This window comes from Phycodurus eques, chromosome 5 (genome assembly GCF_024500275.1).
Source record: "Phycodurus eques isolate BA_2022a chromosome 5, UOR_Pequ_1.1, whole genome shotgun sequence".
Taxonomy (NCBI): Eukaryota; Metazoa; Chordata; class Actinopteri; order Syngnathiformes; family Syngnathidae; genus Phycodurus; species Phycodurus eques.
Window position 1 is genome coordinate 27,555,432 of NC_084529.1, and position 17,252 is coordinate 27,572,683.

Consider the following 17,252-nt stretch of genomic DNA (forward strand, 5'->3'; position numbering starts at 1 on the left):
CGCTAGATGACCGCTGGACTTGACTCAAGCTTCAAGCGCCGTTAAGACCAAAAAATGACTACGTTGATTTTACGGCTATCCACTTTGCTCCCTGCCTCACGAAGCACAAACCTGTGGTTGGGCCGTTCTCGAGAGACAAACGACGGCTCCCTCATTAGCCGTCTGATTTATATTCCTTTTGAGCCGTAGAAGGAATAAAGCATGCATGTGGATAGTCATTATTAAAACACTCGGCTGTCAGTCTGCCCTGCAGGGGAGCAGCAGGACCTTACGTAACAACCCAGTTAGTGGAGGTGACAAGTTGGACCTCGAAACCAGGTTCTCCTTTGCCTCCACCACTTGGCATCATCATGTAACTGAAGAGCATTTTTATCACGAATGCCACTCGCTGACACAACATTGATTTGTTTGCTACCCCTTGAGATTAGATGCAAATGACACTGATAATTACCAATCAGTCTCACTCCTTAACAGTTCATTTAACAGCCCGACGAGCGGGCACATCCTTAAAATTCATGCAGCAAGACAGAAAATGAACCTGCGAACCTTTTGATGAGGTGAGAAAGCCCTGAGAGACAAGCAAATCATTTCTTTTCGCCACCAACAAAGGCGGCCTGGAATCTATCTTAGACTCAGCATATCATTCATATTCAGCAGTCGCAACGGAATGGAGATATGATAAACATAGCGCTGATATTGTTAGGTGACTACATATGTAATGTTGGGGGGGGGGGGACACTGCCTGAATAGGCAGCATGTAATCACTTTGTCCCAGTCAAAAAGAGCATGTCCAATTACCAAAATTAAATCAAGCATGCAGGAACTCAGTCTACCGCTGCACTTTTGCTTGGGCCCCTTGATGGGGCAGCAGAACAAAGATGCAGCGGGGAGACGCGATTTTGCCGATAATCGTAGCCTCGACGCCATCATAAAGCGCATTTTAAAAGCATCCCGGGCGATAATGATCGGGCGCCAAATGATAAATGGTTACATGCTAACAGGTGACATCACGGCGACAGAGCCTCTGTGTGTGTCGTGTGCTGTTTTTGTTAAAGGTCTCTCTCTTTTTTTTTTTCCAGCCGTCTGACCACACGCGCACACACACACACACACACACACACACACACACACACACACACACACACACACACCAATCCTCCATATGTAGTGCGTCTGTTCCCATCTGACTCGTGCCCTCAAGGTCTGTTTCATGGATCTGGCAGACCTCCCTGGCGTGGTAGAACAGGTGGAGCAAATTAAGACACAGGCTGCGGCCTCGCTACGTGGCTCCATTCGCCATAAAGGCCTCGCTCCAAGACAAATGCAATTTCCACTGAAATGTCTTCGTCGGCCACAATGCACTCTCCCGGTTCACTCGCTCTGTAACTTCAGATTGCAAGACCAGAAACACGCCACTGAAGTTGTTCAAATAATTAGGAGTTGTAAAAGGGGACAACGTGGTTGCACGGAGTGGACACATATATAGTGTAGATTGCGAGTGGTGCAGGAGTACAGGAAATCGCTTGTTGTTTTCTGTTCTCTGACGCGCCGAGTGAAGTGACACGAAGCACACGATTCAAACGACACACACGTGTGACGATTAAAGCCAAGACGATGCAAAATTGAAGATTCACTTCCTAGAGAGAAAAAGTAATGAAAAATAATTTACTACGGAAATGGAGATCAGATATTGTCCTTTGTCTCCTTCCTTTCTTTAGTGAGGACCACAATGAGCAAGGACAAAACTGTCAATCTACCAGTTTAATGAAAAATAAATGAGACAGACAACATACCGTTATTAGAAGTCAAATCTCATTCAACTAAAACTGCATGTCACGTAAGAAATTGGTCACTAAAGTAAATAGTGATGGACTGTTCCCATCAGATTTTAATATTATTTTGCATAATGAAATACTCTCCAAAAAGTGGGAAATTAACTTCATTGTGTGCTAATTATGAAAGCGTAATCATCTTACTAAACACAAGCACCAATGCAGAAGGGAACCTTTTGTTTTCTTCTGCAATTGCATAAATGTTTGGTACCATTGAGAGTTCTGCGGGTACTCTGACTTATTAGTCATACATTACAAAACATGCACGTTTGTTGTTTTACTATATGTGCCCTGCCCTGACCTTTGACCATGTACCCCACCTCTCATACAAAGTCACCTTCAGGCTCGAGCTCACTCGCGACGCTAAAAAGGAAAAGTGTTAAGTGCTATAAAATTGATGGATATACAACCCCGATTTCTATGAAGTTGGGACCTTGTGTTGAAAATAAATAAAAACAGAATACAATGATTTGCAAATCATGTTCGACCTGTATTTAACTGAATACACTAAAAAAGACAAGATATTTAATGTTCAAACTGAAAAACGTTATTGTTTTTAGCAAATAATCATTAAGCCCAGCTTTTACGAAACGTGTTGCAGCCATAAAATTCTAAGTTAATGATTATTTCCTAAAAACAATGAAGTTTATCAGTTTGAACATTAAATATCTTGTCTTTGCAGTGTATTCAATTAAATATAGGTCGAACATGATTTGCAAATCATTGTATTCTGATTTTATTTATGTTTAACACAAGGTCCCAACTTCATAGGAATCGGGGTTGTACTTTAATCACCTAACCACTTAGAATTATGTGCAAAAAAAAAAGCATTTTCCGAACAGCAGATCCACCAGGTTAAAGTGGTGTGTGTTATTATAGGAGCGAGACTTCAGGAGTGAACACAGGTACAGTAATGCTCATTTTTCTTACTTATGAACACAACAAAGTGCTTAACATTTTGTATGATTTGAATCCAAAATCTTGTGATGCGAAAAACACATAGAGACTCACCATAAAGCCTGGTGCACACATGCAGGTACCAGTGATCGGGTGGCAGTCAGCTCCATTGCTGCAGCTACAAGGCAGCATGCATCCCTCCCCAAAGGAGCCAGGCGGGCAGGTCTCATTACAGTAAATGCCCATCCATCCCGGAGTGCAGGTGCACTCTCCAGAAAGTGGGTGGCAGCTTGAAGCATAATGAGAAGAAAAGATGAGACTAACTGCAACGACAGAAATGAGACCATCAATGTGTGTGTGCGTGCGTGCTTTTTTTTTTTAAATGAATGAGATGTCTCCTTTCTCCTTCACTTTATGGTGACTTCTATGCAGCCATAATCAGAGCATTAACACAGTATTAACTATGAATGCTGAGAAATTATAAATGAAGCGGAGGTCACAATGAAAAGCTAACTGGATGACACGGCCGAGAGGTGTTCAGACTTCAGAATGAGGGGTGTTTAAGAGCTAAAAAGGAGGTAGAAATTGAAGTAAAACTAGTGCTTATTTGAAGGCCATTCACTTACCTCACAGTGTTGGTGGCGTTGCAGGGGCAGTACTTGTTACAGATAAGGCCGTAGAGGCCCAGAGGACAGAATCTCTCCTGGCAATTGGGCCCTTTAAAGCCAGTTTCACACAGACAAGCTCCATTGATGTGGTGGCACTTGGCTCCATTGTGGCACTCACATTTGTGGTTACACTGCAGGCCATATGTGCCCGTAGGACAGTCATACTGACACCTGTACACAGCGGGGATGCAGAACTTTATGAAGGGACTCCAACTTCAGATGCCTTGAACACATTTTGAAATGTTATAATATGATAGATAAATAGCTATAAGCCCACATACTGAAATCGCAGTTTCCCAAACTTTTCAGCTCAATACACAAATCAGAAATTTGGTTTGTCCCAAACTTACTAAAATACATAATGCATTACCATACTACTAAACTAATAATAACAACACAAAAAAAGGTGAATTTATTACAAAGAATCAAAAAGCACTTTGCCAAGAAAATGCCTGCTTGATGATTTAAATGATCCCATTTTTCACAGTATTTTAAAACATATTTATCCTAAAAGGAAAACTGAATAAGAAATTGGAAATTAAAGCGCTAGCTTGTTGTTTGTTAGCTACTGCTTCAGAGTTCAAGTCAATCTTTAGTAGGAATTTCTGAACAGTCGCTTACGATCTACACATTTAAATACAGTAATAAATGTTTCATTTATATTTTAGGAAAAACAATTGCTCCAAAGCAACTCCCTGCAGTAAGCGAGCAGCACTGCACAGTCTCTGCAGGGGTTGGACTTTGTAACCATTATCACTGCTAAACATGAGCGCGTCTCTCTGCAAAAAGTAAATGTGAAAGTAAAGTAAAAGTGCATTCAAATGCTCATCTATAACGATAATAACTCCTGGCCTACACATTCAGAGTCCAATAGATGGCTGATACCATAGTCTACATAACTACAAACTACATATTTTTAAATGGATACCTGGCTACAGTGTCAATCAAAACTAAGTGAGACTTAACTGTATGACTTGCATTTATGAGCAGTTGTCTACCATCATATTGTACTCTATGTCTCTTCATGCAGGGCTGGTCCAGACTATTACTAGCAGGTCAATTTGTTCACCACTAACAAAATGAATGAGCGCAATCTGGCGAAAAAAAGAAAAAGAACAAGTAAAAGCGAAGCCCTTGTCACGGTTTCCATCTGTGAGATGATTGCCTGAGCTGAAGTAATAAAGCCAAGCTTCTCTGGGCTTCTCGGGAAGACACGGGGAACTAAAAAGATGTGTGGGTTTCAATGAGACTAATAAAAACCCATTACTTATAATTAATGACCAGAGCCCAAACAGCATGTAGCCCACCGTGAGAACAATGGACAAGATGAGAGTAGAGGAAGATGAAGGCTGGAGACATGAAAACCTGACTGGTCAGTGTGAAGAACGAGATTAATTAAACATTTACAACACTACTGGAAGCTTCCAGCTCACCTTGACATGGAATAATGGCTTTTTTACTTACTTATTTTACTTGAGAATGGACTTATTCGAGCATTTCCTTTCTCTTTTCAAATAACAGGTTGGTAGCGCATTAGGAAATCAACAAAGAGAATAGGTCAGTGAGGGACTTTACAGGCTGTGCATTTGTCAGCATGAAACTGTCTCTCTTTGCATGGAAATCAATAAATCATCCCTTTGTCTGACCTATATGCAAAGTAGGCGCACTAAAAAAAAGTGCACTAAATTGAGTTGTTCGGGGTGTCATGGTGGTACCTGCGACCGCTGAAGCCGGCTGCACACTGGCACTGGCCCGTGACGTGGTCACACAGGCCGCCATTGCGGCAGGAACAGTCTTTATTACAGTTGATGCCGTACTTGCCAAGAGGGCACGGCTGGCCACAAACAGAACCCTGTCAAGAACAGAACCATATAACCTCCAGGATAAACTATTGAAATATGTTCCATTTTCCGATTTTGCATGTTAAGGAAATTGAATATTTTGAAAATGTGGAACTTTTGACACATTCACATTTTAAATTTTCGGCATCTTGCATCTAAATTCATTAGAAAAGGTGTTTTCTATATGGCCTGCGAGGATCAGAGGAATAATGTAAAATGTTACGACATTTGTTTGTTACTATTAGCATTATTTGAAAAAAAAAGATATTTGGTGTGTATGTAGGATCCATGGACAAAATGATGATCTTTTCTTCAGGATTCATGATGATGCTGCCTCTAATTAGTATTACCAGTGCTCAACTGAGTGTGACTGTAGGTGTTACCGTATTAGTACATCCATGATTTGAAGTACAATCCATCTGCCTTTTATTATGATCCACACCAATAGAAAGCTAAAAGTAATTATCTCCTTTCAAGATGAAAGATGAAGGCGAACATCCCTGGTTCAGTACCCGTCATATATATTATTAAATATACAAATTACTCACGATTAATATGGAATATATTCTGTGTATTATTAATATGATCAAAGTATTTCTGCTCTTTTTCGGCCAATAATTTAGTTGTAAAAGATACACGAGGTGACATTTAGTGGCCCTTTAGGGGCAAGTAACCATATTTGGTAACACCACATCCCTCAGCTGTAGAATCATGTGATGTCTGCTGGCCAATCCGCAAAGAAAGGTAACGGTCATACTGTAGAAATGAAAATATCCATCCATCAATTTATTTTGCGCTTATTCTGTTCAGGGTCGTGGGGAGCTGGAACCTTTCCCAGCTGAGTTTGGATGAAAGGCTGATTATATCCTGGGCTGGTCGAAAGTCATCCACACAGCAAATAAAGAGACAGGCATGCAGTACACGCAGTTATGGAGCGGGAACTTAACCGTAGCTGCCTGCACCAACTTAAGGCAAGTGTACCACGACACCATCAGTGACAATGTTTAATATAATGAATCAAAACTATGTTATAAAGGTCGTACCGTAAATGATGGATGAACATTTTGAAAAGTTAACTCAAGGGACCTACCGTCCACCCCGCGCGGCAAGAACAATCCCCAGTGATGTGGTGGCACGTGCCTCCATTCTGACAGGGGCAACCTTGCTCACACTGCGGCCCATGACTACCGTAGGGGCAGCGCTCTCCACAGCTGCCGCCACACAAGTCAACAGTCAGACACTCAACCTTTAAGTCACAGACACCGAAAGAAGACGATGTCAAATGTCGTCGCTACTCACAAGGCGCCCGTGTAGCCCGGTGCACAGATGCACTCTCCGGTTTCGTGGTCGCAGGTGGCTCCATTGAGACACTGGCATGGCAGCTGGCAAGCCTTACCGTAGTAACCGGGCTCACAGGGCTCCTCACAGCGCCAGCCTTGGTATCCATCGGTGCAGACACATGCCCCGGTGATAGGGTTGCACTTAGCCCCGTTTTGGCACTGGCACCGATTGCTGCAATGAGGTCCCCAGAAGTCACTCTCACAACCTGCGAGCACACACAAGTGACATTGGGTTGACTAGGGGGGGAGAAAAATGCTGTGCCAGCATTTTAATAAGGGAATTTGCAAACAATTGGCAACAAAGTAATACGAATTCTGCAAAACTTCCATCCATTTTCCATAGCACATGTGGTTATTAGAGTCACGGGTGAGCTTGAGCCTATTCCAGCTGACCCTGGGAAGGAGGTGGGGGGCACCCTGGAACGGTGGCCAGTCGATCACACGAACAAACAACGTCACACTCACATTCACAACAATGGACAATTTAGTCTTCAATGAAACTCGCACAAACACGTGGAAAACATGCAAACTCCACACAGGAAGGAGCCGAGATTCAAACCAAGAACCACGAAATTGTGAGGCGGACCTGCTAAATCCTTGACCATCGTGCTGCCTTTGCAAAAATTGAGATAAATAAATTAATCAAAGCAATAAAATGACAACAATTGAGAAATTCTCTATAGGGGGAGTTTTGCAGTTTTTATGTTTTATTTTTAAAGGACCAACCTGTGCAACGGTGAACGACTGGTTAGCACATCTGCCTCACAGTTCTGAGGACCCGGGTTCAAATCCGGCTTCCCCTGTGTGGAGTTTGTATGGTCGACCCATACCTGTGTGGGTTTTCTCCGGGTACTCTGGTTTCCTCCCACATCCCAAAAACCCCGTGCGGAGCGGACCGGCCAAACATTCGGGAGATCGACCGGCCTGCCTAAATTCTGTTCCACGCAACGTAAGTCCATCTTGTGGTCTACTAAAAGTACAGATTAGTGCATATTTGAGTTTAAATTAATGAGAACAGGAACCCCCAGCGATATGCATGTTAGATCTCATTACATTTTCTATAAAAAGTCAAAACCTGTATTATTTGTGTGTGTTTGGGTTCGACAAAAGACCGCTGGTTATCAAGAACTCTTATCTAATTCATGTAGCAATCTTCAGATTACGAGATTTATAAAAGGTTTTTTGTCGCTTTCTCCTCAATGTTATACATATAAAAAGTGACGTGGTGCCCCTTTACGAGACAAAATAGCTTGTGCTATAACGCTGAAAATTAAAATTACGCTAAACCGGAGGTAACGCAGGCGTCGCTTCCGGCTTATTCTTTTCTCCAAAATTAATTCAGTTTTTATTTAACCCGATATATAGAAAGTCTTCTCAGAAGAGTGGAAGTTATTATAGCTGCAAAGGAGACAGTGATTCCATATTTTCTACTAATTTAGCTAACTAAATTACTGTACAGTATACTAATGTATCAAAACAGCCTTAAATGAGTCTAGAAGTAGGCAACCCAGTGTGCCGGCTGCTCAAATCTTGCAAATCTTGCAAAAATGCATCGATGGTCAAGTTGTTACCTTTTACTACTTTGCTAAACTAATTGTATTTCCGTGGAGTAATTGAGCAGACATTACCTCAATGAGACAACATTCATCTCCCCTAATCACACTGGTGGCTCTCCCAACTGTATTTTTATATTGACACTTAAAAATGGCTGCTTCAAGTGGGCTCAAGTAAATAGCCTGATGACGTGACCAAGTGGGGCCTAAGGGAGTGGTGTAAAACAAGCAGATTCGCACACTGTGCACGTGACAGGTGTGTTTAGAGGCACTCAATAATCCCACAAACTGCAAGCAAAGAGCAAATCCTTCAAATGTTAATAAACAGGCATTTTTCACATCAAGAGAAATTGTCCCAGAGCCAGGTTGCTGGCTGCCTCGCAAACCTAATTGTTCTTGAGAGAGCGGAGTGCTGATTTAAGTGATTGGTATACCCTGACGTATCTCCATCAAAACCTGCTCTACTGCTCCCCGTAAAACCACGGTTTGAGGTCTCTCCTCTGCAGCCTGTTAGGTGAATATTCCACTATTGATTGCTTGCAGGCTCAGGGGCCAATGTCTTGTATGTTCGCTTCGCCAGAGGTGTGATCAGCCAACGTGGGAGCTCAATGAAGCCGATTTCATGGTTGCCAGCCACCTTGTTTTTCCAGGCACACAGCAGGAAGATGATCATTCCCTTTACGGATACAGACAGGTCCGCCCAGAGGGCGGTCATCAAACTTGCCGCTTGGCTTCTATGGCTGCTGTGGCCGCGCTGAAAGGAGGCAAGCGTGGCTCATGGGTCGTACCGATTGAAGTTACTTTAAATCTGCTCGTGCATGGCTTCATGTGTGGCAGAAATGGTTCCTTAAAGGTTGAGTGGTTGAAATTAGGACCAGGTTTGCAGGAGTATTTTAAGTACATATTTTTCCAACATTTTTTGTCAATACATCTGATGTAAAGCTAAACCTCAAATTATGAATTTTTATTCATAATTTTCACCAATTCTGTCCCACATTGCAAAAACAAGCCACATATTATTATTATTATTATTATTCTCATTATAATTATTACAATTTGCCATTGTTGCTATTGCTATTGTTGTTGCATTATTGCATAAAACAGCCTTATATGGAGTTATAGCACCAAATGTTGATTTGGCATGCACGGCACAGCCTACAATCACAGTCACAGTGCACAGATTTGATTGGATTTATTACAATTTATTGATGCAGATTTGTTTTGTTTTTGAATACCGTATGAAAACACTGTGTAGGTTAATTGGCGAACATTTTGGCATTTGAGTTTCACTTTTCAGGATCCAATGGCTCCCTTGGATCAACAGCACCCCCTCATACAAACGCATTTTAATCATCAGACGGATTGTCAACTTCAGTTTCTAGACTCCACTTTAGAGTGCATTACATGAGCATCTCTCAAAAACTCGTAGGTGATCATATACAATTGCATTTTGAGCTCAAGCAGTGTGACCATTTGAAGTTGTAAACTGTCTGTGGCTTGCAGTTGGAAGCCTCAGCACACACAGAGCAAAGCCCATTATCCAACTTCGCTCAGGCGCCTCTCACTTCGCCTGCATTGACAGCAGTTAACTGTCATTTAGAAGTCAGAAGTGATGTGCTGCAGGCAAACGAAGAGGACACGAGCCTGAGGACATCCGCACGGCTATATTGAGTGACGTGACGATTTGCCCCAGGTCTCTCGGTGCGTCTGAAACCAGCAAGGCTCACAATTCGACCCATTAACTGTACCGACCCGGGTCAGGCTACCGAACGAGCGGACACTTACGCAAGCCGCCTTGGATTCTCAGAGCTTACATTGTAAAAGAGTAAGGATGTGGATAACCTCACATACAGGGGAGAAGAACAATCCCAAGGTGCTGGGTATAATTTCCTTGGCTGGAACAAAACGGATTGCATTGTGAGGAAGGAGCCAATGGCAAACTTTTGAAGCTGACGTCCAACACACTAGCAAAGAAAGCCGTGGCGCTGGTGCCGAGCTTTGAAGTGCGCTCAAGAGTTGGCGTGATGAGTGACCGGCTGCACTGGGATTAAGAACAAACAACTTCCAGCAGCTGACTTTGCTCACAAGTTCTCCTGAGCATGGCCTCCTGGCACACACTGATTGACATTTTATAATAAGGAGGTATCGCAGAAAGTGGCCAGAAGCCTCTCAAAGCTTAGTTTCAAAATGGATGAGTCAAACTCTTTAAAAGCAGATTGTATGCAAAAGTTCTCGGCAAGGTTGCTGCAAAGGGGCGCTTGCAACTTTGCCGGCCATACAGTGGAACCTCGGTTTTCGTAATTAATCCATTTCAGAAAGTCTGACTAAAACCGAAATGCCCAAAATCCAAAGCAATAATCCCCAGAGGAAATAATATAAATCCAATAAATCCATCCCAGGCACCAAAATTAACAAAAAAATATACATCCCCCCACCCCCCCCCCCAAAAAAAAAAAAAAAAAAAAAAAAAAAACTATGGCTTTACATGCAAAAACAGTGAAAGAAATCAACTAATCATGCGGATAAATGATCATTTGACATCACTTTTACATTTATTCAAGACTCTTGACTCTCTTGCCTTCTTTAGCAAATGGCTGACACTTGGAATTTTGTCATATTGTGTACAACGGGTTCAACAGACGGCAAGGCATATTCCACAATGCAAGCTTGTATTAACAACTCAATTTAATAACAAGCCTCCCAGACTGCTCGGCCATAGACAGACAAGTTGGGGCAATATCGGCATAGCATCCTGTCAAAAGTATGTACAAAACCTGGGACAAAATTTAGATGAAACCTGAAATATATGAAAACTAGGGCATACGAAATTGAGGTTCCAATGTATTCTGGAAAACTGACTTTGTCATGGCTTGTATGATTTTGGTTTTTTCCCTCTGAAAATGTGTCTGTGAGCAAGCTGTTCTGCACAGCCACCTCACTGTTACTTAACAGTGGGACTTCACTTAATAAGTGCCCCCCAAGATCGAGAGCCAGTTTTAAGCAATAGCCATAGCCCATGCCCCAGATACACACCGTGTAGTGTATAAACGGCGACCTCCAGGAGTCAAAAGGCTTTTATTGTCTTTACGGTGTCGACGAGTGTCTATATTTACTGCTCTATGAAGAGTCACAATGACTTTAACATGGTGAGGCCGGCTTTCCACGTTCAAATATTTCACATTAATCTTTTTTTATAGGAAGAATGATACAATTCTGCTTGCAATTCAGCTGACACCGCAATATGCACACCTTCGACAATGAGCTATTTGTAACGCGGCAGGGACATTCAATAAAGTTCTACATTCATCCATTCATCACAGCACATGAAATCAATCATGCAGCCTAATAAAGTGAGTCATCGGGACTGGTAAGACAGGGAAAGTGAAGATTATTGTGTTAAGTCATACATTTATCTCACTTTTGTTACATTTATGGCTGTAATAGCTGCAGATCCTGCACAGGCTATCCTGCTATCTGTTTCATGTTTTATTTGCTGTAGTTATTTATTCCTCTTTGGGAAACCCAAATGGAACATCAGGTTAATTTAACTGTCCTATTAAATAGCTATTATCAGTGGATAGGGAGTATTTTTGAGGTAGGATCTCCCCCTCTCTACTAATCAAGCCCTGAAGAGAGGGCATTTAAGGATATTTGAATGATTTGAATGGGGCACATTTGTACGATCCCACTGGTTCTACTGTATGTAGCATCACTTTGCATGTATCTGTAAAGGGATTTAAACATACAAAATAAACAACTACAACACTAACCGATGTGGGTTAAAAAGTGCTTGGAGCCTTCACTTCAGGCGAGTGGCGCAGCAGCTATAGAAAAACAAACAAGCTTGTTGATTTAGTTCCTACCATTCTCACGTCCCACCTATGTGATATTCAAGAAGAGTGTGGCATCCACTAATGTATGTTTTCCGAAGAAAACTTTACGTTACTTACACACACATTTGAAAAATGTATGCTTATTGGAACGTCTGTGATTCGAAAGTTGTTTAATATTATATGATTTAAAATACTATCACCAGTATATCTTCATCAGTATAATGACTTAAGTTTAAATAAAGTAGTTCAGGCTAAAGTTTAAGAACTTACATTTCTTTCCAAAGAACCTTTCATGTCAAAACTTCAATCAGGCCCAATGTTTGGACACTTGTGAATATGAACAGCAGCACTGTGCATGGCGTAAAGTGGTTAAACATTTTGGTGCCAAATCCTCTCAGATGTGTTGAATATTTAAAAAAAAAAAAAAAAAAAAAAAAAGGGGGGGGAAACCTTAATAATTAACTTGAAATTTAACCAATTAATGAAATTGATTTTAACCTGATATTTTAATTTCTGGACTACATTGAAATATGTCTTTAAACTGTTACATAAGAGTCAAAGTGACCTACAATTCTCTTTTTATGCCCAAGTGGACACTAGCACACAAGCACCACTGCAACAATAAGAGCAATCACAATTTTATGTTCCCTGAGTGGACCGCACGTTAAAAAACACTTATTCTAAAGGTTGCTTTGGGGATTTGTCAAAAAATAGCATTTATTTTTTTCAAATTATTAAAAGCAGTCATAGATCTAGCATTGTTTACATAAATATAAGTTTTTCATCACATGCACCGTGTGTTGTGCGTGAAGCATTCAAATACGAGTGATGATTACAAATTCCGCATTCATTGGTTTTGATATTAGCCGCAATAGGGAAACAGAACAAAACTACAGTGTGGACACGTCGCTTGCTATTAGCCTGATAAATGGATTTCCAAAGCATACATAAAAAGCTGCCAATAGTCATAGGGCTGGTTCCGCTAGATTGGAGAAGCAGACTGCCGCAGCTTCTGTTGTTGTGCGTGTTATTTATCCTGCCTTAATTCATCTTCTCTGAGGCCCTGTGCATTTCCTTGCCCCCTGAGGACTGATGAGCACGGGGCCAAGTCAACAACAAGGAGAAGACGCGTCAAAGACAAATTGCTCAGACTGTTTTGTCCAAACGCGCGACCTCCCTCTTTGAAAGCACCTTGCACGTGGAACGGTAGAAACAAGATGTGACAGTCGATTATCTGAATCGTACTAAGTGATGACTAAATAACTTCACTCACGTGGGACGACACATTTCCGATTAATTTCAAACAACTTAATGGTATTTCAAATTAAAAAACAACAACATTCATGCTGTTTTTCTGGTGCAACACAAGCAGAGTGTGAAAAGACTCACAAAGTCAGCCACAGATCGTCATCATCATTTTGTTAAAACTGTCACACTTTTCTATTTCTTTAATAACTCACCTAGTCCTGCAGAGACCTTTTGCTTTCTTTTCATACAACAACAAGCAAAAAGCCTTAAGAGGGGGATAATGGTTTATCTCCAAAGGGCACACCAATACACAGTTACTGCAGTCCAATAAACAAAGTCATGTTTGTGCTGCACCATGCACCACTCAAATAAATAAATAAATAAATAAAACGTCAACCCGATAAAACCAACTCTTACCACTCCCACTTTACACATATTGATTTCCTGTTTCTCAATTATCAATTCTAATTAGCATGGAGCCAACTGTGCCACGGGGCATTAGCAGTCAATGAGAAGGGGCCCGGTCAAAGCGCAGAGACTGATGTTCATTCATAGAATGTCAATAGGAGCACCCCCATCAGCGTCATGAGATGATTTGTAAAACAAAGTGCATACGGTGGGCCATTTTTTCTTTCTACTGTTTTCCACAAAACCTTGTTGGGACATGTACTGAAGAAGAACCTCTTCAACTCCTTGTAAAGTGAAAATAAATGTATTCTAAATTTGACCCACCACAGAGAAGAGTCTTGTTAACAACCGTGCCAAATTTAAATGAAAAAAATGGAAAGTATATAAAATCCCCATGCCCAAAAATCATGAAAACTGAAAAGGTGAAAAACAGTTGAGTGTTATGGGGTTTATTTTCATGGACTGCGGAACTGCGTCGGAGCCCAAAAATAGATTTTCGTGTAAGCACAAGGCTTGCTGCGCATGTTGGCATATTAGGCAGACCGGTCTGCACCAAGATGGGCGTAGACACCGACGCAACGCGGGCATGTTCTTTGACATCTGTCCGGCACAAGTGACAATTTTGGTGATTGAAAGTCGGTCTAAACTTACACCTGCTCAGACCTTGTCTAACTTTTTGTGCAAAGTAGACCACTGTTCTAACGAGGTTTTGGTGAATTTGATTGAGGTGCAGGCAGACAGCTATCAGACCTATTTCATTCATATTTGAACAGCTCGCATCGAACCGTCTGGATCATTGTAGAGTCAATTCATTGAACATGGTTGTTTGTTTCTATGTGCCCTGCGATTGGCTGGCAACCAGTTCAGGGTGTACCCCGCCTCCAGCCCAACGACAGCTGGGATAGGCTCCAGCACGCCCGCGACCCTAGTGAGGAGAAGCGGCTCAGAAAATGGATGGATGGACTTTATTGTTACGCGGCACGGTGGATGGCTCGTTAGCACATCTGCCTCACACTTTCTGAGGACCCGGGTTCAAATCCGACCTCGCCACACACATAGTTCTCAGTCATTTCACGTTTTGAGCAATTATCTTCAAACATGTCTAATATGTTGAGAAACAAATCACTGAGATCACTTTTCAGGGTTTTTAAATGTTGGTAAGGATCTGGCTAAATACGTGAATTTCGCCATTTTGAGCCACTATGCGATTTCACCCCTGAGCGAGGATGCTAATGGTAGAGTCCCGTACATCAGTCAAAGAATGACTAACTAACAAACAGGCAACCAGACAAACAAACGGTGCTTCAAATCACAAATTGTTAATCGCTCATCCTTGGGCCAGATCAGTGCTCTAATAAATTAACATCCAGCTATTTATTTATACTTTCAGCATTTTGAATGATTGTGGGATTTCACCCCTCTGTCCCACAATGCAAATGCTGGAGTCCTGTCCGTTGGTTCGAATATGAGGTCAATGACTAAGTACTCTACAGAGGGCCTTGTATTTACTGTTGTAATTATTGAAGCTCAACTGCTGAAGCAAACATCTCAGAGGAAACAGTTGTTTTGCCCTTAATTTTTTTGTTCATATTTGTCTCTCACAATTACGTGAAAGCCCAATGGACTGGCATAATCACAGAATGTGTCCAAACATACATTGAGGTCAGTGGTCAGTGACATTGTTTTCCCTTATGTTAGCGAGCAAATGTTTTTCTTCTTACCCAAACCATTAAATGTACCTGCCATGTGCCAGGTTATGGACATGTCCCTCACAGAGCACACGCGCAAATTAGCTGGAGCGCCCCGATACCTACTAAATTAATCTAAACAACACCGGGACATGGGCTCACAGAAATTAAGGGATAATTGCTTTTTAATGTTATCACATTATGCAAATGATCATTATAAAGTCATAAATTGCCTGGGCACCACAAGTGCCAAATTACATCGTGTGAGAAAAGTGAAATGATAAGGATGTTTTGTTGGCATCCGTGAGGTTGACATGAGGTTGAGTGTGGAAGTGTATATGTATAATTTGGCTCAGAAAATGGATGGATGGATGGATGGATGGGTGGTGTTCTAACAAGCATCCCTTAAAATAGAAATGAAAATGAACACAATTCAGCATGCTACAGGGATGGACTAAGATAGCTAGATAGATAAATCATACAAAATGACAGAAACAGAAAAAGATCTAATTTTTTTTTCGTTTTACAATCATTCTCCAGGATAAAATGGATTCTTTTGAGACTTTTCCTCACCAAAATATGAGGAACTCCTGTTGTTCATGTCAAATGAACCGCTGACCCTGAAAGCAGTGTTGTTCTTCCTCGTTCTGAAACTCACGTAGCCCATGAATAATTCTTCCTCCAGTCTCAAAGTCAAAGTGAAGTAAACTTATGGAGCTTTATGTTTGTGCATGCGGGGGAGAGGGAGAGAGAGAGAGAGGGAGAGAGAGAGAGAGAGAGCGAGAGATTGAAAACATACTGTAGTTAGATTAAAGAAGCCTCAAACAAATGAATTGAGTCATCTGGGAAAAACACGTTCCAGCAGCTGTCAGCATGAACCTTCAATTATGATTGATTACTAGCATTGGACGAAGAGTGTCTAAAATACTAAAACAACACATCAATACATGTAATCACTGGTCACCTTTGATTAAACTAAACAAGGAGACAATGTAAAAAAAACAAATCCATGTGGAATCTTGTTTGAGAGTCCATGCGAGCGCTTGTGATATTGATCCACAGACCTTAAACGTCTTTTTGTGCTGTCTGGTTGGAGGGGACGGGACGGGGGGATGCGGCAATAGCAACACAATATAAAGACCTAAGACGGGGGCTTCTTGATTTTAGCTGAAGTGGAAAGTCATCACTTTTATCCAATAAAAAGTCTCCATTAATTGCACGCAGACAACAGGACGTGGTAAGCTCCCACTGTGACTACAGCTGCTCATATTGTACGTGCAAATATCTCAGGGGAGTCACCTTTATGACTTAGACAAAAGTATTAAGACAGAAGTGCTTTGCTTCAAACGCTGGGAAAACGGTTAGCTAAGGCTCCTTTCTATTCTAGACGTGCAAGGCTCACAGATGCCTGCTTGGATGAGTTCCATGTAGAACAGCCCTGATCTCAACCCCTTCAAACAACTTTTTAACAATACAACAGAGACTGTGAGCTAGACTCTCTCAAATCTTCACAAAAGTCTCACAGACACACTCCAAAATCTTGCAGTCTTCTCAAAAGCATTTTTAGTCGCAAAGATGGGGACCAAATACATTTTTTTAATGCGGAATGGGACAGCTGTTCCATTACTTTTGTGTGTTTCACCTTCATTACTCAGATTGCCTATTTGGAAAATAGAGTTGGAATGCCCAAAGTAGATCGTAGATAGTCTTTTTCCTTCCCTCTGTGTGGCAAAAGCAAACAATTGAATTGAATTTCGGGGCTTGTAATGTCTGCATTACTCTAATCACAGGAGAGCAGAGCACAGTTGTTTATCGCAACCTTGGTGGAATTAACAAAGGGGATGTGTGGAGATGTTAATACTTTGAAACAAACAACAACAACAAAACTGTTGTGCAAGATTGTAACCTGGCTTTTACTGATCAACCAGTCAATGGTTTTATTGG

At 41.5% G+C, this 17,252-nt stretch overlaps 1 protein-coding gene across 1 annotated transcript in view; it reads right to left on the reverse strand.

Annotated features, from left to right (window-relative positions):
* megf11 (multiple EGF-like-domains 11) overlaps window positions 1-17,252 on the reverse strand; it is a 69,111-nt gene that overhangs the window by 31,994 nt on the left and 19,865 nt on the right. The window contains exons 5-9 of the mRNA XM_061676916.1: window positions 6,538-6,784; window positions 6,329-6,449; window positions 5,113-5,249; window positions 3,356-3,568; window positions 2,844-3,018 (exon numbers count right to left, since the gene is read on the reverse strand). Coding sequence (XP_061532900.1) covers window positions 2,844-3,018; window positions 3,356-3,568; window positions 5,113-5,249; window positions 6,329-6,449; window positions 6,538-6,784 — 893 coding nt within the window. The remainder of the gene's footprint in view (window positions 1-2,843; window positions 3,019-3,355; window positions 3,569-5,112; window positions 5,250-6,328; window positions 6,450-6,537; window positions 6,785-17,252) is intronic.